The sequence below is a fragment of the Hemicordylus capensis genome, chromosome 6, assembly GCF_027244095.1.
Source record: "Hemicordylus capensis ecotype Gifberg chromosome 6, rHemCap1.1.pri, whole genome shotgun sequence".
Lineage (NCBI taxonomy): Eukaryota > Metazoa > Chordata > Lepidosauria > Squamata > Cordylidae > Hemicordylus > Hemicordylus capensis.
In genome coordinates, this window is record NC_069662.1 from 142,343,898 (window position 1) to 142,364,619 (window position 20,722).

Sequence of the window (20,722 nt, forward strand, 5' to 3'; positions counted from 1 at the left end):
CAGGCTGGTTTGGGACAGAAGGGAAGCTGGCGGGGGGAGGGGAACCTCCATGGACACCTCCCCACCCCTTGCCACCTTGGAGGTCACACCCGGAGAGGATATGTGTTTTGTTTTTGTTTTTTTAATTAAAGTTGTTAATCCCCCGGACGGGACTGAACGGGGGGTGGGGTTCGAGGGGGTGCCAGACCAAACTGGCCCAGTCTGGTTTGGGTCCAGTTCAGACTTGAACCAAACCGGACCACCCAGTTCCATGCACACCCCTACTGGGCAGTTCAGAGACATGGGTGGGAAACATGGGCTGGCCCACTTCAGAAGAACATCAATGATGGAAGTTGCAAGGAAGTGGCCAAAGCAGCAGACCTGGTGCAGTGGAAAAGCAGCTTGGACTTAGGTTGCAGTTCCCCAGCATTAAGCCTGAACTTGCCAAGACTCGGAGTGCATGGAAGAATCCAGGGGAATCAGGAAGGCACAAACATTCCGGGGTCCATGCACATACAAATGGGTGGGATTTGAGAACATCTTGGGCGAAGAAGGGGACCCTTCTTAAAAGGTTTCTGCCAAGGTTCGATCTGGGTCCATGCAAGAAACAGCGTGTCCACGCTGTCTGTACACACATGCATGTTTTTCTGTGAATCAATGTGCCTGTGTTCATTTGAAAAGTGAACCTAGGTATGAGCAAACCCTCAAATGCAGGGTACAGATAGGAAGTATGTCTGTGTTCAGTCAGGGCCAGCCCATCCATTAGGCAAACTAGGCAGTCACCTAGGGCACCAAGCAGAAAGGGTTGCTGATGGCCTGAATCGCGGACAGGCACATGCACTCCTGTTGTTGGAGCGGGTGGGTGACTGAGCAGGCACTCCCCATCCCTGTCACCTGACCAGCTACCCACTTGCTTTCCTCACCACCTCTGTTGGCCGCCACTGCCACCTGCTTCTTGGCAGCCATCCTGCCGTGGCATGTTATTATCACTTTGCCACGTCACACAGCGGCCTCATTATGAGGTGTCTCAGCAGGCTGGCTGCCCAGATTCAGTTAGCAGCTGCAGGAGCAGCCGTGGGCAGAAGTGGCAAGGAGAGCAAGTGGGCCGCTGGATGGACAGTGGGGACCATCCACCCAACAGGAGGCTCACCCAGGCAAAGGAGACAGTGGAGGGTGTGTGTGTGCCAAAGCCAGGCTTTGCCATGGAGACCACCAGTCCTTGGTCAGCACTGTGTGAAACATAACATGTGAATAACTCTACTTGGTACAGATCTGTACCTGTGTACAGTGTACACAGATCGTACAAGTGCTGAACATCACATGCGAATATGGTTCTGGTTGCTGATGGATAGAAAGAAGTCTTCTACATGAACTGACTAGAAACTGAGACGGCTGCTTGAAATGTCATTTGATATACTGTGCAATATGGCCTCGATGCTGCTGCTCCGACACCTCCCCTGTTGTTGATGTTTTTACCTACCCACAAAATCTAGAGGAATTCTAGCATGATCGGTCAAGCTTACCGTATGAGTGTTGCATTGGCAGAAAAGCATAATGAGACACATTGGAGTGATATCATTGCTTCACACTGTAAAGGGCTCTGTAACAGTTCTGGCAACATGCCTACCTGATTCCCCTTTTGCTCTTGTTGGTTCTCTCTCTCCCTCTCTCGCGCACGCACGCACATACACACACTTGGTAAGTTCACCCTTTTTAAAGAGTCCAGTGGAAATCCTCATTTCCTTCCTCGCAGTTTTTATTCTCAAAGGTTGCCTGGGTGATTCATTGCATTCGAAGCAAAGTTTATCGTGGTTGTGAAAGCTCCCTTCTCCGTATGGTGACATTTGTGCGATATGTTTCTGATGGCAGATAATACAAAGTGACCTTTTGCTTTTTTGAATTTGTTCAAATAAAACAATCTTGTACTGTTTGAGCCTGTTAATTTGTGAGTTGTCTAGGGTGGGGAGTAAACTCAAAGCAGTACTAACTGTATTAAAGTATATTTAGCATGCAGTCTACATAGTCTACTTCAGAGGTTGTCAGATTCTTTGCTATCAAGGGGCCTTTCTATTCTCCAGCCAGTTAAGTGGCCTGGAAAGCAGAAATGTGTGTTGTCATTCAAACTGACTCTTTCACCATGTCTGACTCTATATTATTCACATGGTGAATTCATGGTACACTGCCCCTTAAAGACAACCCAGTCTCCAGACTCCTTCCTGCTCCTCCTTCCTTAGACTTGGAGAACCCTGCTGCAGGCCTGGCTTAGGACCCTGCCAGGAAGTTGTATATAACCTTGTAAATACATCAGTTAAGTTACCAACAGCTGTGTCAGCCACAGAGCGAGGGTGGCGGTGTCCTGTGCTCAGCCACCACCATGGCCCCTGGTCCCACCCCCGCATCTGACGTCAGATGCGGGGGCGTGGTCTCCCTCCCAAATGGGGCCATGCAACCCCATTTGGAAGGCAGATCGGCCTGTTCTGCATTGGGAAGCGCTGTCCGGAGCAACTCTCCTTGCCTTTAAAGGCAGGGAGAGCTGTTCCAGCCATGCTGTCAATGCAGTGCGGGCTGATCTCCTTCCCAAACAGGGTCACAAGGCTCCATTTGGGAGGGAGATCGGCCCCTCTGCATTGACAGCAAGGCCAGGAGCGGCTCTCCCTGCCTTTAAAGGCAGGGAGAGTTGCTCCAGCTCACACTGCCAATGCAGCGTGGGCCAATTTTGTTCCTAAACGGGGCTGCATGGCCCCGTTTGGGAGTGAAATAACACACCCCGCATCTGGCATTAGACGTGGTGGGTGTGTCAGGGCCATGAGACGTGGCCCCTGATTGGCGGTGGCCCAGGTTCTTTGAACCCGTACGCCCAACGGTGGCTCCACCCCTGAGCTGTGTGGAGCCTAAATTCAATAGACAAAGTAAGAGACCGCACAGGCACCTTGATGAAGTGAGTAAAAACTAGCACTAAAGGCATCCCATTATTTGGAGCATGGGAAGCTGCCTTATACTGAGTCAAACCATTGGTCCATCTAGCTCTGTGTTGTACGCTGATTGGCCAAGGCTCTCCAAGATTTCAGACAGGAGTCTTTCCTAGCCCTACCAGGGATGAGCCTAGGACTTTCTGCATGCAACGTAGTTGCTCTATCACTGAACTGTGACCCTGTCCCCAAATTGGCCATCCCTGACTTACTCGATAACCTGTGCCTTGCTCATACCTTCTAAAACGTATTCATCTTCTACCTCTATAATCTTATCTTACACAGTGTATCTTTGGCTGTGTCTTATATATAATTGGTGATAGGTCATGCAGCCTTGTAGAGAGACTAACTTCTTTTTCTGTAAGAGCAAAAGTTTTCATAGCCAGCAGTCTATTGCATCAGGTGCCAGAAATGGAGCTAACAATGGTTTGGTACAGGTAATGGGGGATAGGTTCTTAAAGAGAAATTTCATTTTAGTTTGACTTCATGCATTTATTTTGTTCTCCAACATCTCCTTGGCAACTTGATGGGATGGTGTTGGAAGAATGATAGCTTCTTTTTAGGCCGTGGTCGCATAGGCAGCTGGAATATTTTGGAGACAATTGTTAAATATGTGAGAACAGCAGTGCAGTTCTCACAGTGCCTTCTATAACTCACCCATTTATTGCTTACACACTGGAAAAGGCCCAGGAGAGAAAAGGATTGGCAAAATCATGATAACAAGTACAACAAAAACAAACAAATATTTATATACCACTTTTTTAAAAAACTGTTTTATTACTTGCTCTTCCTCCAAGGAACCCAGAGCGGTATACTACGTACTTAGGTTTCTCCTCAAAACAACCCTGTGAAGTAGGTTAGGCTGAGAGAGAAGTGACTGGCCCAGTGTCACCCAGCAAGTATGATGGCTGAATGGGGATTTGAACTCGGGTCTCCCCGGTCCTAGTCCAGCACTCTAACCACTACACCACACACTGGCATTTTTTAACAAAAATGTCCGAAGTGGTTTACATAGAGAAATGATAAGTAAGTAAGTAAGATGAATCCCGTCCACAAATGGCTCACAATCTAAAAAGAATCGTAAGATTGTCACTAGCAGTAGTCACTGGAGGGGTACTGTGCTGGGGGTGGAGAGAGCCAGTTGCTTTCCCCTTGCTGAAAAAAGAGAATCGCCACGTTCAAAAGGTGCCTCTTTGCCTAGTTAGCTGGGGTAATTTAACAATTCATATAAGGACTGTATAGTTCAGTGCTGCACAACTTTGGCCCTCCAGCTGCTGTTGGACTATAACTGCCATCATCCCTGGCCATTGGCCACTGTGGCTGGGGATGATGGGAGTTGTAGTCCAGCAACAGCTGGAGGGCCAAAGTTGTGCAGCTCTGGCCTCATTATTGGTTCATCTGGGCCTCGGACTAGCCAGGCCAGTGGTGGCTGGTGCTCGCTAAGATGGAGGTGGTGGTGAGGAAGGCGGAGCAGCAGTAGGTAAAATCTCCTGCCTCCACTGCCTGCCGCCCCACAGCCCACGGCCCTGCCACATGCCCCACTGCCACATGCCCCACTGCCACATGCCCTGCCCCTGCCACTCCACTATTGTCAATGCACATGTGCGGCAGCCATTTGAGGAATCAGCATGGCAGAAACTTGCAGTGCCCACTCCTAAAATGGAAGCTGTGCATGCACATTAGCAAGCTCAGAGGCAGAAGCGGGGGAAACAGCTGGCCATGCAGGATGCTGGGCAGAGGGGGGAGATTTTACTCACTCTTAAAGGAATAGTCTCTAGTCTTTTGATTGCAATAGAAACTTGACTGACTGATTAAATGAATAGTCTGCCCCCACCACCACCACTATCCTAGCAAGCAGCAGGTTCAGGACCCTGAACACCTGGATCAGGACCCTGAGAGATCATAATGACTTAACCACTCACACAGACCTTGACTGCAAAAGTGAAACTGTTTCCTCTCACGTGGTCTGTCTGATCCTGAGGCCTTTTGGGCTTGCTTCTTAAAGAGGTAGGACACAGCAGCAGTGGCCAGGATCCCAAGAGGCTGGAATCACACGAGAGCTTAGCCTTGTTTTTCTTGGACAGCAGCTCCCACCCATCCACCCACGTGTTACATGGGAAACTGCTTTTGAAACTGACATTGTCAGTTTGTGATCAGGCCAGCTGTTCAGATAAAGCAAGTCAAAAACTCCAGGGGCCAAGCTCTTTAGGTTCCAGCCAAGCCTGCTTGGAGGCACTGCAAAGAAAAGGATGTCCGGCGATACTGTAGCATCGCCATGCAAAAGACTGATGTTAAAACATGACTGCTTTTTATTTTCATCAGAATAACAATTATCCTAAAATGTCCATGTTCTTATTTTATAATAAGAATTATAGAGTATGGTCCAACACCCACATAAAAAGTGCAGCAATTTTGGGTAACATCTGCAGATTTTCAGTGCAGATTGTCGAGTTAGTCTGGAGTTAATTATATGAACCTTATCCCGCATCCCCCAGGCACAATTCGGCACGATACATTTAAGTTGTGTAATTGGTGTTTTGGATAATAAATTGTTTTTCAAGCAGAATGATATGTTTGTTTTTGCTAATTAAATAATGTTAATGTTAGGTTTAGCTGGAAGATGCACACTCTGAATTTTCCTTTATTTGAAAAGGATTTCTATTTTTGTAGTATTCCAGAAGTAATGCTAATTATTTTCTGCAGCTGAAACATCTCCACTTTCTAAATGGAGATATCTGCTTTATCTGAGTTGCACTGTAGTGGCATAGAGTATGGCCTCACAGTACAAGTGACTATCTGAAAAGTTTGATAATAGTCAGAAAGATTAACTGACATCCAGATGAATGTGTGTGCAGAAAAATATTTTGCATGCATAACAGGGGATGGGTAATTTTTCTGATCTTCCCTTCTTTCTGCAGCCCACTGTGCCTGCCAAATATATGTCTCTGAGGGTTCCGCAACCCTCAGGGACATATTTTTAGGAGACACAGGAGGTTGTAGAGGGAAGGGGAGATCGGCTAAAATTGCACTTCCTCCATTGATTGTACAAACCGTTTTTCAGCACATGCAGCATTAATCTGGATGTGAGCCATGATTTTTTTAAACATAGGGTAATGTTTGTTAATTCAGTTATAGCTTTGCAAATCTATTTAAGTATACTCAACAGAATATTCAAGGAGGGTACCAAGGAGGGAAGAGGCAATGAGATGTTAAGCCATCATTTGTTGATGAACAGTTTGAGACAAGATACAGTTTTACTTAAGGAGGAGCCTTTGGGTGTGATTTGTGTAACACTCACTGATTGGCACATTTGTGAAGATTCTACAATATGAAGACTAAGATGACAAAATAGCCAACTACAAATATTTAATAGGCTCCATCACACAATGAGAAATAGTGTAGGACAAGCATCCTACCCAGCTTCGGGTGCTATGCATACCCCCATTTTGTGACTGCGTGTGAGGAAAAAACAAGGTAGGAGGTGCCGACAGTGAAAAGAAGAAATGTATGGTAGGCACTGTCAGGGGGAAAGATTATTCAGTTTTTTGTTTACTAGTCAGTTTCAAGATTGCCCTGTACTCACTGTTCTCAAACACTCATGCAGGCATTGAAAAAGAGCTGTGAGCATCCGCTACAGCAGGCTAGGCACCTTAACTCTCCAGCTGTTACATAGGAACTAGGGGTTTGCATGAAACATTCGATCGAAAACTGGTTTGCCGTGAACCAGGCCAATTTGACAGTTCGATAGCAAACTGGACCAAAGGAAGTCCAGTCCGCAATCAAATTGAACTGAGCCCGATCCATGGCAGACCTGTCCAGCAGTTTGAGGGGCTATGCTTGTAAAGGGGATTCCCTTTTACAAGCAAAGGGGGGTATCCTTGAAATATCTTCTAAAAGGCGGCCAGGGGTGGAGGCAAGAGGGCACCTTTAAAAGTAGATTTTTACTGGCCCGGTGGCCAGCACTCATCGAGCCCCCCTGGTGCAGCCCAAGTGTGGGGCACTCCCTCCAGCAACCCGCCCGTGTGGATGGATTCCGGCCTCCGCTGCATGGGCAGGTTGCTGGAGGGAGTGCCACGCACTTGGGCTGCGCCAGGAGGCTTTGAAAAGTGCTGGTGACCCCCGCCGAGCCAATAAGAACCTTAATCTACTTTTAAAGGTGTCCTCTTGTTGCCGCCTCCCCCCCCCGTGGCTGCCCTTTAGCACTCTTTTCAAGGATTTGCACACCTCTTTGCTTGTAAAGGGGGATCCTCACCAGATTACCCTTTACAAGCGTAGCCCCTAGAATCGCTGAACTGGTTCTACCAAATGGACTGGACCACCTGGCTGGTTTGACTGAACTGGTTCAAGGTTTGTTTCAGTTTGTTTCAAATCTGGTCCGAATTCAAACCAAACTGCAAAATTCAGTTCTTGCACATCCCCAATAGAAACATAGAAAGCTGCCTTATACTGAATCAGACCATTGGTCCATCTAACTCAGTATCGTCTGCACAGACTGGCAGTGGCTTCTCCAAGTTTTCAAGCAGGACTCTCTCAGCCCAATCTGGAGATGCTTAGGAGGGAACTTGGAACCTTCTGCATGCAAACATGCAGGTACTCTTCCCAAAGCAGCCCCATCCCCTAAGGAGAATATCCTACAGTGCTCACACATGTAGTCTCCCATTCAAATGCAACCCAGGGTAGATCCTGCTTAGCAAAGGGGATGACTCATGCTTGCTACCACAAGACCAGCTCTCCTTTCCAATTGTTGTTGAACTACAACTTCTATCATCCTCAGGCACAAGTGGCTGAGGATGATGGGAGTAGTAGTTCAACAACAGTTGGAGAGCCAAGGTTGTCTACCTTTGTGCTTACAGGATCAGGGTGGGACTACCACTGAGCAAGGGGTGGAGAGGACAAATGTCCCCTGGCTTCCAGTGTCTGGGGGCCAGATAGGGTTGGAGGTTCTTGCACCCTGCTGCCACCACACCACCCCTAGCATGTTCTTGTTCTGCCATGGCACATGATCCCTCTCACCTCTTCTCTTTGCTTCACTCAAGTACTCACTGGCTGGGTGCTTCCTTTCTCTCCCTTGCTCTGAATGAAGGAGATAAATCACCCAGCTGGCGAGCGCTGGGAAAGGTTCATGTGCAGTGTGTCCATGCCGTGATGCCAACCGCGCCCCCGACACCCATGCGTAAAAGTGCTTCTCATGCCAGCGCAAGGGACATGGCGGGCATTGGGCCACAGGTGGGCTGTCCATCGGCTGTTCCTGACAGCATCTCCATGTTGGGAACTGCTTTGCTCAATACATGTCAGTGGCAGAGGGTGTGGCTAGTGTTGGGGGCATAGTGTTGGAAGGGCCTATTTTCAAATCTTGTCCCAGACTCCACTCCAATCTTGCTATGCCCCTGTACACAGGCTATATGAAGAAAGGCAGAGAAGTGAAACCAGGAGAAAGAGAGGAGGTGGGGAAATATATGCAGATGCTACAACAGTAATCACCTAAATTGTCTTTGGGAACCCACACTATTAATAATTTTAATAGTAAATGTTCCCGAAGACAATTTAGGTAATACTACTCTGCCATTTGATTTCATTTAGTTTTAATTTTAAACACCATGGAATTCTCTTGTGATTCACGGTATATAAACATTCACTCACTATCTGATCTTTAGCAGGATTCTTAAGAACATAAAATAAGTACAGCCCTGCTGGATCAGGCCCATGGCCTATCTAGTCCAGCATCCTGTTTCACACACTGGCCCACCATATTGCCTCTTTTCCAAACTGAAAATCCCCAGATGCTGTAGCCTTGCCTCTTAAGGAAGGTGCTCCAGACCCCTGACCATCTTGGTCTCCCTCTTCTGCACTTTTCCCAGTTCTACAATGTTCTTCTTAAGATATCGTGACCAGAATTTCATACTTAAGGGCCAAATTGTTAAACATATAGAAGAACTGGTCTTGCTGAAGGAGAACCAGCATGGCTTCTGCAAGGTCAAGTTTTGCCTCAATAAACTTTTGGAATTCTTTGAGAGTGTCAACAGGCATCTGGATAAACTCAAAGCTGGTGATCCGGCTGATCAATAGGAAGGGGATTGAAAATAAAAATGCTAATATTGTAATGCCCTTAAATAAATCTATGGTGTGACCACATTTGGATTACTGCATACAGTTCTGGTCACCGTATCTTAAGGAGGACATTGTCAAACTGGAAAAGGTGCAGAAGAGGGTAACTGAGATTATCAGGGGCCTGGAGCACCTTCCTTGTGAGGCAAGGCTACAGTTTTGGGGCAGGAGCGTAGCCACCATTGAGTAAACGGGTTCAAAGAACCCAGGCCACCAATTAAAAGGGCTGCTGGAGCCCCCATTGCATGTGATGTCACACACAAAGGGGGTGTTGCCCAATTGCCAGAAGGCCCACTCCAGTCCTCCCCCTCTTATTTCCAGGCAGCTCTTGTGCCTGACAGCATTTATTTCTCTTCCTCTCCCTCCAGCGAGGGAGAGGAAGGAAAATGAACACTGGCAGCAAACGCTGCCTGAAATGAAAGGGGGAGAGTTCTCTTGGGCTATCCCAAGCCCAGGCCGCACTCCCTTTGTGTGTGACATCTCACACACGGGGGCGTAGCTCAGGCTCTGGAGAGCCCTGAGTGACCTCTCTCTCCCCCTCTCATTTCAGGCAGCATTTACTGCCTGACAACGTTTATTTCCCTTCCTCTCCCTCGCTGGAGGGAGAAGAAGGGAAATAAACGCTGTCAGGCAGCAAACACTGCCTGAAATAAGAAGGGGAAAGTTCACTCAGGGCTCTCCAGAGCCTGAGCCATGCCCTCGTGTGTGAGATGTCACTAGTGAGGCCACCGGGCACGGCAGAACACAGACCGTGGTTCAGCTGGCTCCGCTACTGCATTTGGGGCATTTTAGTTTGGAAATGAGGCGACTATAGGGAGACATGATAGAGGTGTATAAAATTATGCATGGAGTAGGGAGAGTGGGCACAGAGAAATTGTTCTCCCTCCTTCACAACACTAGAACCTGGAGTCATCCCATGAAACTGAAGGTCGGGAATTTTAGGAGCAACAAAAGGAAGTACTTTTTCATAGCACGTAATTTATCTATGGAATTCTCTGCCACAGGATGTGGTGATGACCACTAACTTGGATGGCTTTAAAGGAGGCTTAGACAAATTCACGGAGGACAGGTCGATCAATGGCTATTAGTCTGGTGGGTAGAGGCCACCTCCAGCCTCAGAGGCAAGAAATTGTGGTTTATGCTAATAAAAATGTAATGAAAAACCTGTAAAAATCCTCTTCCCCCTGCTGGAAGAATAGCCATGGTAGGCTATGAAACTGGCTTCTGCCTATGAACACTCATGCAATAATAAACCAGTTAGTCTGAAGTCCTGAGTGCATTTGCTAGCCGTTAAGTCCAAAGTGAACTCAATGGCTCTTATTTTTTCTTATTTTCTTATCTTGTTTATGGGTTGGCATGTTCATGATTGGATTGCTTGTTTTTAAGGAGCACTTACTCTTTAAGGTAGAAGTGTGTGGGTGGGTGGGTGTGTCTGAATGTCTGTCTGTATCCATGTATGTGTGTATACACACAAACATTCATACACACACACACATTGGCTTTCATGTTCTGTATTTGAGTTTAGTAGTTAAGTAAAACTTAATTGGAAGGCATTTATTGTTTTTGCAAGTGATTAATTCCCAGTAGCTAGGTGGTGCTGATTTTTCTTTCTTGTTCTTTTTTTATTCCCTATTTCTAATGTATTTATAGAAGTGAGAATATATTCCTAATATAGCGCAAAAATATTCTAGGTCAGAGCTGCTAAGCATCTTGGTGGTATTGCAATTAGACAATGATGTCCTGTCTTTTGGTGGTTAAAAGTGGAAGCAGCAACTGCATTGTCTGGCTTTTCATTTTCCTTGGCCTCTTTTCATATATTTAGCTTTTCAGCAAAATTGTCCAGAGAAATACGTTAATCCAACAGTAACTGTCCTCACTGAAACTCTAAACCTTTGAAATACACCATTCTTGATCTCATCGGTCTATACATTTGATACCTGGATTATTAAAGGGGACTGACCTTAAATGTACAATGTGTCTTTAAAAACACTCATTTAATCATAAATCACAATGTTTGAGAGGCCTCGTTTCAATATCATATTACTAGGTATTTTGCTCCTTGCCTTCCTGTCCTTGAGAATATACTATGTGCAGGACCAGGAGGGAAGATCAAGCTGCTGTTTGAACTTTAGATGGAAGAATTATGTCATAAACATATGAGATACCACATTACATTATTTTACATCTTTTCTCCCTAAGGATGAATGCAACCAAGTTCTTCCATTCCACAAAGCTTTGGCAAAGAGCAAAATAGAATCATTCCACTCTATTCTGGGGCTGGGAGATGAATCTCATTGGTGCTCCTCTTGGGAACATAGAAACATAGGAAGCTGCCTTAGAAACATAGGATGCTGCCATATACAGGTGAAACTCGGAAAATTAGAATATCGTGCAAAAGTCCATTAATTTCAGTAATGCAAATTAAAAGGTGAAACTGATATATGAGACAGACGCATTACATGCAAAGCGAGATAAGTCAAGCCTTAATTTGTTATAATTGTGATGATCATGGCGTACAGCTCATGAAAACCCCAAATCCACAATCCCAGAAAATTAGAATATTACATGGAACCAAGAAGACAAGGATTGTAGAATAGAACAATATCGGACCTCTGAAAAGTATACAGTGTACTGTGCTTGACTGGCCAGCAAACTCGCCTGACCTGACCCCATAGAGAATCTATGGGGCATTGCCAAGAGAAGGATGAGAGACATGAGACCAAACAATGCAGAAGAGCTGAAGGCCGCTATTGAAGCATCCTGGTCTTCCATAACACCTCAGCAGTGCCACAGGCTGATAGCATCCATGCCACGCCGCATTGAGGCAGTAATTGCTGCAAAAGGGGCCCAAACCAAGTACTGAATACATATGCATGCTTATACTTTTCAGAGGTCCGATATTGTTCTATTCTACAATCCTTGTCTTCTTGGTTCCATGTAATATTCTAATTTTCTGGGATTGTGGATTTGGGGTTTTCATGAGCTGTACGCCATGATCATCACAATTATAACAAATTAAGGCTTGACTTATCTCGCTTTGCATGTAATGCGTCTGTCTCATATATCAGTTTCACCTTTTAATTTGCATTATTGAAATTAATGGACTTTTGCACGATATTCTAATTTTCCGAGTTTCACCTGTACTGAGTCAGACCATTGGTCTATCTAGCTCAGTATTGTCTTCACAGACTGGCAGCAGCTTCTCCAAGGTTGCAGGCAGGAATTTCTCTCAGACCTATCTTGGAGAAGCCAGGGGGAGAACTTTAAACTTTCTGCTCTTCCCAGAGCAGCTCCATTCCCTGAAGGGAATATCTTACAGTACTCACACTTCTAGTCTCCCATTCTTATGCAACCAGGGTAGGTAGACCCTGCTTAGCTAAGGGGACAAGTAATTTTTGCTACCACAAGACCAGCTCTCCTCTCCTCCTTATACTGAGTCAGACCATTGCTCCATCAAGCTCAGTATTGTCTACACAGACTGGCAGCAGCTGCTCCAAGACTGCAATCTCTCTCAGTCCCATCTGGAGATGCCAGGGAGGGAACTTGGAACTTTCACATGCAAGCATATAGGTGCTCTTTTTAGAGCGGCCCCATCATATCAATCAATCAATCAATCAATCAATCTTTATTATGGTCCAAGACCAGCATAAGATAGAGCAGTAGCGCATGATTTAAACAAATTATGACACCATAAAACTATGTTATTTTAGATTTCTGCACTAATGCTATAAAGCTATACTATAAAACTAAAAGACTGCTACCCTTAAAAGAGAGGGTAGCTATAAAATTATTAAAATTCTAAGCTTATAAAAAGTGGAATATATAAAATGCAAAAAGCAGTGCCTATAATAGAATATATAAAATAAAACATCTAACTAAAAGCATCAAAAAATATAGTAAAAACAGCAGTTTAAAGACTACGTGTAGTCTCCCATTCGAATGCAAACTGGGGCAGACCCTGTTTAGCAAAGGGGACAACTCATGCTTGCTACCATAAGAACTGCTCTCCTCCTCGCAGTGGCCACCAAGTGGTTGCCATTTTCCCCCACCCACAATGCTCTTCAGACCAATGCTACAATTGAATAGCAACATTTCAGTTTCACAAGGGAAGAGGGTAAGTTTTATTCCACTGCATATTTATTTTTACTGGTTTCTGCTGCTGCTGCTGCTGCATGTGTTGTTGTTGTTTCCCCGTTTCCTCCTTTGCCTGCTGTTATTTGCCCGGCTGATTGTTCTTAGTTGCATTTCTTGTTACATTTCTCTTTGGATGCTTTTAAAGCAGAAAAGCAGAATATAATATTTTAAAATAAAAATAAAACCAATTGTGCAGTGCGCACATGCATTCCAGGGTGTGCATCAGTCAGTGTTCCCTCTAACAGGAATTTCCAAATGTTGTTGACTACCACTCCCATAATCCCCAGCCAAAGGCCATTGTAGCTGAGGATGCTGGGAGTTGTAGTAAACAACATCTGGGAATCCCTGTTAGAGGGAACCCAAGGGGGACATGAAGCAGCTGCCTCCATTGAAAGGACTGTGGAGATCTAACACATGTAGGATTCATTGCTAGAGGCATACTGCAGCAAATGCTGGATCATGCTGGTTGTTTGAGGAATAAAAGTACACTTCTATGTGTGTATATTAATACATGAATATATCTGATTATTGAATTTGAATATACTGATTTATGCATATGGGCCCACTATGGATGATACCATCCCAGCATGCGTGATAAGGAAAGGATCGTCACAAGAGTAATTCCTCTGTGATGTTGGCAGAGGACTCCCAAGCAGTGATTCCTGTAACAGGGACTGATGTTGTTGACTAAAGTAAAGTAAAGTTGAGTCGGTGTTGACTCCTGGCGACCACAGAACCCTGTGGTTTTCTTTGGTAGAATACAGGAGGGCTTTACCATTGCCATCTCCCGTGCAGTGTGAGATGATGCCTTTCACCATCTTCCTATGTTGTTGATTATAACTCCCATAATCCCCAGCCAAAGACCATTGCAGCTAGGAATGATGGGAGTTGTAGTCAACAACAACTGGGAATCCCTGTTACAGGGAATCCTGCTGCCAACACAACCCTTTATTGTCTGGGGGTGGCTTTTCACCTGAACTCGCCCTTCTACACATACCGGAAGTGCCTCAAAATGCCCTCTGCTGATGTCACAGTGGGTGTGCTCTCAGCACGGCCATTTCCTTTATCAAACGTGCTGGATTCCATGTCATCCATATTGGCGAAAAGTAAATACAGATGTGGTTGGGATTTCTTTTTAAATTTCTCATTTGTAATCCATGAACACTAACGACAAGGTATTTCTTCTTGTTCCTCTTGCAGCTGAATTTTTATTCCTCTTGTGGGGCGTTTATCTCTGCTATGCAGTGCGGACAGTACCCTCGGCATTCCACGAGCCACGTTATATGGCTGTCGCAGTTCACATTGAGCTCATTATCTCTGCTGTATTCCACATAATTAGGCAAGTGACCTGTGGTGGTTCTTCCCAGTGCTTGACTGTTTGCTTCCATGCTCCTTCTCATGGTGCAACTTAAAGTGCTTAATTCGACTGAGATGCATAACAGAAGGGCCCTGACAAAAGCATTCATACTGTAAAGTCAGGAATCCTTTCAAGACTGTCAAACAGTTGGAAGATGTGTGTTGTCCTCCTGTGAATTAGGTAGGGTTTCCTCACACTGCCTTGCTAACATATTACTTGTGTTAGAAGTAAGGAATAATTTACAGTTGGTGGAACCAATCCCTGATTTAATCCACTTAGTCCACTTGCAGTGGTCTGTATCTCAAAAAAAACAACAACAAAAACCCCTGCCCAATTCATGTACTCACACAACATTTTAGAGGCATAATGTGGGCCCGATGGAATCGTCTGGGAGCATCTGAGGCTGTGGAATTGTTGGAGCTGAGCAGGTAAAGGCCTGGTTATTCCTCTGGATGAGAGACCTCTGGGAGCCTCGCATCAAGAGCAATTAAGATATGGTATTTTATTTATTTATTTATTACATTTATATCCCACTCTTTCTCCAGGAAGCTTAGGGCAGTATGCATGGTTATTTTTATCCTCAAAACAACCCTGTGAGATGGGTTAGGCCAAGAGATAAGCAACCAGTTCAACTTCAGCCAATGAACTTCATGGTTGAACAAGGATTTGAACCCAGCTCTCCCTGGTCTTAGTCCAACACACTAACCACTACACCATGCTAGCTCTTATGGGAGTTTTGTGATGGGAATTCCTGACACTTTCTTCTTTTGCAAAAAGCAGCTGTGGGGGGATTTGCATCAGGAAAATTGTATGGCAGAGAGGAATTGGCCACCTTCAGATGTTATGCGGAACCGCAGTTCCACAACCCCTCCCCTGCTCTCCTGTCCATATTTGGACGTACCGGAGAGCATCTTCTCTGCAGTCAGTGAGACTGCAGAGAGGCGGGCAAACTGGCTATATGGGCTTCCTTGTTTCATGAAAGACAGCCCGCATAGCCAATAGCAGCCAGAGTGAGGGAGGCGCTTCCTCCCTCAATTCTGGCTTGGGAGAAGGCCGTGCTAGCATTCAGATGTAACACTGGCACCACCAAACCAGAGGTAGAGACAGTGAAACCAAGAGAAAACTGAAGGTACAGAACAGGAAGCCACAGATCCATTTACTGGTTTAATTGTGGTTTCCCATATTCAGATGTATGCATTGCGAAACCAGAGGTGAAGGGAGCTCTGGTTTTGTGTTACATGCCAATGTAGCAAGTACTTCTTTGCCTTTGCACTGATTCCCCAACTTAAATCCACCCCCTCACCACCCAACTCAAGCTGCTATTAGCCACAGAAGAGAAAACCTGCAGGCAGAGGGAAGCTCAAGAATTAGGCATTAGGGAAAGGAAGAGGTTAAGTCATGGCAGGGCTGCCACTTTCAGCAGCAGTGCTATGTTCATTTAAACATGTGATGCAAAACTCTGTGTACCTGCTGAAATCCATGCAGTGGTCTGCCTAAGCAGCAGCTCCCTACTCTGTTGAGGGAGGAGTGTACAGGGTAGCTTTGTGCCCTCAGCAGGACGTGTGTTCATGAACTCTCTGTGCACTTTAGAAAACTCGCATGCACACCAGGAGCTGACAGTCGGGTTACGTGAATGTGCAAGAAGGATAGGCAATCCTGCCATATTCAATAAATGCATGCAAGACCAACATCTTTATATTTGGATTTATGTTCTATAAGTGTTGTCAGGAATATTAAGAATCTGACATTTAATGTGGGGGAGAAAACTGGAGGAAGATGCGCGTTCCAACCCTGTGAATTCTATTTTCAGGTTTAGTCTTGCCTCAAGACTTCATTCTGATTGGATGCTGATGCTGTTCTTTGCACATACACACTTGACTGTGACAGTCACCATTGGGTTACTTCTGATCCCAAAGGTATTCTTCTTCTATCTTTCTCTCTTGCTAAGTCTTGGGAACAAAAGTATAGTCTCTTTCACTATTTTAATGTTTATTCTATAACAGCTGCAGGGAACTCCATTGTAGATTGGTACGATGTCACTGGGGAAGGGGTTGCTTCAACACTTACGCTGTTTCTCCAGTCTAAATCTCCATGCGTACAAACACAGTTTCTGCTAGCCCAGTACTGCTGATCTGATTTGATTTTGGATAAAATAAAAACCATCAGGGGATCTAGTCTCAGAACTCCCAGGTGACATGTATTTTGGCCCTCTGACAAGTGAATATAATGGTGCAGAAGGTGTTCTTTGTTAAATTAGAAAGTAGCATGAGACATTTAAGAAATAAGTATAAGCAAATTCTCCCTCACTCACCTTGTATTAATTCAATAATGACATTATTTCTTCTTCCCCAAACTGTGAAGAAACTGGATCATCTTCCCTGGTCTAAGATGAAGGTCAAAAAATTCCACCCTCCAGATCTGCAAGATGCATCTTTTTCTCACCCCTCCCATAATAGGAGTAGTAGTGGCATCAAGTGGCAGGCTTCTTCCTTCCCCCACTGGTTGTCCTGGTGCATGGCATACCAGGGGTAAAGAGCAGGATACAAGGAAGGCTTTTTCCTTCTTCCTCCCCTCTTTGAGGAACACAGGAAGCTGCCATATACCAAGTCAGACCATTGGTTCATCTAGTTCAGTATTGTCTACACAGACTGGCAGCAGCTTCTCCAAGGTTAAAGGCAGGAATCTCTCTCAGACCTATCTTGGAGATGCCAGGGAGGGAACTTGGAACCTTCTGCATGCAAGCATGCAGATGCTCTTCCCAGAGAAGCCCCATCCCCTAAGGGGAATATCTTACATTGCTCACATGTAGTCTCCCATTCAAATGCAAAGCAGGATAGACCCTGTTTAGCAAAGGGAACAATTCATGCTTGCTACCACAAGACCAGCTCTCCTTAAATCAAGCAAATAAGAAACAATAAGATCCCCACCATATATGTACAAACCATATAATGAAGATCGTGCAACAAATTGGTCCAGTATCGTTTTACAACAACACACTCTCAACAGCAATATAGTCTGCCTTGTTGTGCTGACCTGCTGTCTTGGGTCCTCAGCAGTTCAGGAAGAGAAGTGGCACTGGTTCCTGCTGGGAGTTGTAGCCTTTGCAAATGACTGCCCTTGCAGAGGCTGCAATGCCCACCAGCCACTTCACCTCTCTTCCTCATCACATGCTGAGGACTCAGTGCATGGTTAGAACAATGGACAGGAAGGTGGAGAAAACAAGCTTCCTGACACCTGCACTTTATTGCTGGTGTGCCATGGGACAAGACAATCAGAGGAAGGAAGGAAGGAAGGAAGGAAAATCCACTCATTGTCGCTGCTGCTGCTGCAGTTGCTCTCACTGCTGGTGGAATAAGTCAAAGGGACCTTGTAGAGACTTGAGCAACTGGGAAGAGATGGACAGCAGAGCTTTGGAAGCACGTCTTGGGAGCTTTGGGAGTTTCTCCTTCTTTAGGGGGGACCTTTTTGAAGCCCCCAAGGTTCATTTCTGAGCCAGAAGGGGAGAACTTTGTCAATATCTCTAGTATTTATCCAGATATAATACTGATCCTAGAATTGCAAGGTGTCTTGCAATTAAGATATCTTGATGGTTTTTCTTGATAAACTAGTATTCATTTTTGTTAATTCTGAAACAACTGGGGACAGTTTGGATGATATGTCTCTAGGCCAGCTAGAGACATTATCCAAACTGGCCCGTGGTATTTTAGCACGCAAGGTACCTTATGAACAGATGGATGGATAAGATAGATAGATAGCTGAGATATTGTTCTTTTTCTGTGTAAAGTGTTTTGTAAGCTTTTTGTTGAAAAGCATAAATGATAGTACAGGTGGACCTTGGTATCCACAGGGGTTCCATATCTTGCTAATGCTGTGGATGCCAAAACTGCGGATACTGAGGCACTGAAATCTATGGGATGGGGTGGGGGTGGTAAGTTCCCAGAGGGTCAAAAACTGTGGGGGAAATAGTCAAAAAAAGATTTAAAAGGGTGAAAGAAAGTGTCCAACTCTGCTCTGCAGGCCTCCAGCTATCCAGCAATGCCCCCCAGGAGTCTAAGTTTGTACATTTTTATGTGATTTTTCATAACTAAATGAGCCACAAAATGGCTCTCTTTTACAAAATGGTGGCCACAAATTACCTCTGAGGACCTTTCCGGCTGTCTCCAAACCACAAATACGTGAAATTAACCCATTTTTGTCAGGGTTTTTTCCACATATGCTAAGGTCAGATGTCAATCACCTGACCACAGATGCGTGACACTGTGGATAACAAATCTGCGTATGGCGAGGTCCACCTTTAGTAGCAGCAGTAATCGTACAGGCACGTCATATGGAATTTAGAGAAGGTACATGCCCTTTGGTATTATTTATTATGTTGACCAAAGCATTCACTTCAGAATCTCATATACTCTTGCAGTTTTCCCATTCAAGCAATAATCCACGAGATGATATCCCTACTGAAGCCTATGAAGATGAGCTCGACATGGGGAGATCTGGATCCTATTTGAACAGCAGTATCAATTCAGCTTGGAGTGAGCATAGCTTGGACCCAGATGATATTAGGGTACGTGCAGGCTTGTATATTAATGGGTTTATAATGCCAAATGAATCATCTTAAAAACAACAATAGCAATGGTGGTCATCACAGCCCTCACAAAAAACATGTTGTGGGGGAAAATGGTCCAGTGTAAGCAGTAACAGTGTTGTTTGGGCAGTATAGACTGCCTAGTGGGCAAACATGGTTCTCCACCTGTTGCTAAACTACAACTCCCATCACTCCCAGCCACAGTTTATTGATGGGAATTATTATTTCTTGTTTACACAGTCAGACAGGTGCTATTGACTGGTTTGTTTTATCCAGACATCGAGTCCTTCCCAAGGACCTGGGATGCCAGAATTTTATTGTCAATGGTTATAGATATCATCGCAGAATATAGGCTGTTCCCAGTAAAGCTGCTTTTTGTAATTGGCTGATGGGGAATTATTATTATTATTATTATTATTATTACTATTACTACATTTATATCCCGCTCTTCCTCCAAGGAGCCCAGAGCAGTGTACTACATACTTGAGTTTCTCTTTCACAACAACCCTGTGAAGTAGGTTAGGCTGAGAGAGAAGTGACTGGCCCAGAGTCAGCCAGCTGGTTTCATGGCTGAATGGGGATTTGAACTCGGGTCTCCCCGGTCCTAGTCCAGCACTCTAACCACTACACCACGCTGGCTCTGTTGATGGGAATGATAGGAGTTGTAGTTCAACAACAGCTGGAGGGCCACATTTGCCCATCCCAGGCCTCGGAAGAAGCCAAAACAGGAACACTTAGCCTCTTATCTAGATAAGTTCTTCTAATCAGTGGTTTTAGGTTGGTGACACATAGTTTGTCCTTGCTGACATTGCCTTATGCTAAACTCTGTGAAATGCAATTAACTTTGCATTGTGAAATTGTATCTATTGTGAATTTGTGCACTATTAAGAATTTGGTGTTGAGGCTACACACAACCTAGACCAGGTTTCCAGGAAACATACACCCAGTTCCCCATATACCTGTGTTTCCTTCAGCTGGATAGAAGCCTCCTATGCAAAAAGTTGATGGTAAAACTAGTCTTTGATGGTGAAAAATGTATAAGCTATGTAACTAAGCAAAATTGTGTGACCCAGAATGGCAAGAATGGAAATTGAATTGTTGTTGTTGTTGTTGTTGTTAATAATATAATATCAAGGCATCCTCTGCTCCTCCTCCCCTGCATATCAAATCAACGATTCCAGACTGTACATTTATTTTATTTGTGCTACAGCTGATTCATGGCTGTCCCATCCTGCCTCCAAGGAGTTCAGAATAGCATATTAGCTGTAAACATTCAATCCTGTGAAGTAAAGTAGGCTGAGGGGCAAATGACAAGCAATGATTTTTTTAGTGAAAAGCAGATACAGGAACTTGGAATCAGAGAACCTCATCTTCACTCTTTCCCTTCCTACCACATTTCTGTCCAAAATATCCCCAGCTGCTTTTCTCCCTGCAGGGATTACATTTCCTTTTTCCCATAGGAAAAAATAGTGTGGGGGTGCAGTTTAAATGGCAGAACTAGAGAGCATTAAGCAGCCTCTGCACTGGTCCTCAGTGCCTGGCTTTCACCTCCAGTGACTACATTTCATTGAAAATAAAATCCTTTAGGAGGAAGAA

At 44.9% G+C, this 20,722-nt stretch overlaps 1 protein-coding gene across 1 annotated transcript in view; it reads left to right on the forward strand.

The window, feature by feature from the left end:
- GPR158 (G protein-coupled receptor 158) overlaps positions 1–20,722 on the forward strand; it is a 216,342-nt gene that overhangs the window by 185,806 nt on the left and 9,814 nt on the right. Inside the window, exons 8-10 of the mRNA XM_053263346.1 lie at positions 14,388–14,526; positions 16,355–16,460; positions 18,959–19,105. Of these exons, the coding sequence (XP_053119321.1) occupies positions 14,388–14,526; positions 16,355–16,460; positions 18,959–19,105 (392 nt within the window). The remainder of the gene's footprint in view (positions 1–14,387; positions 14,527–16,354; positions 16,461–18,958; positions 19,106–20,722) is intronic.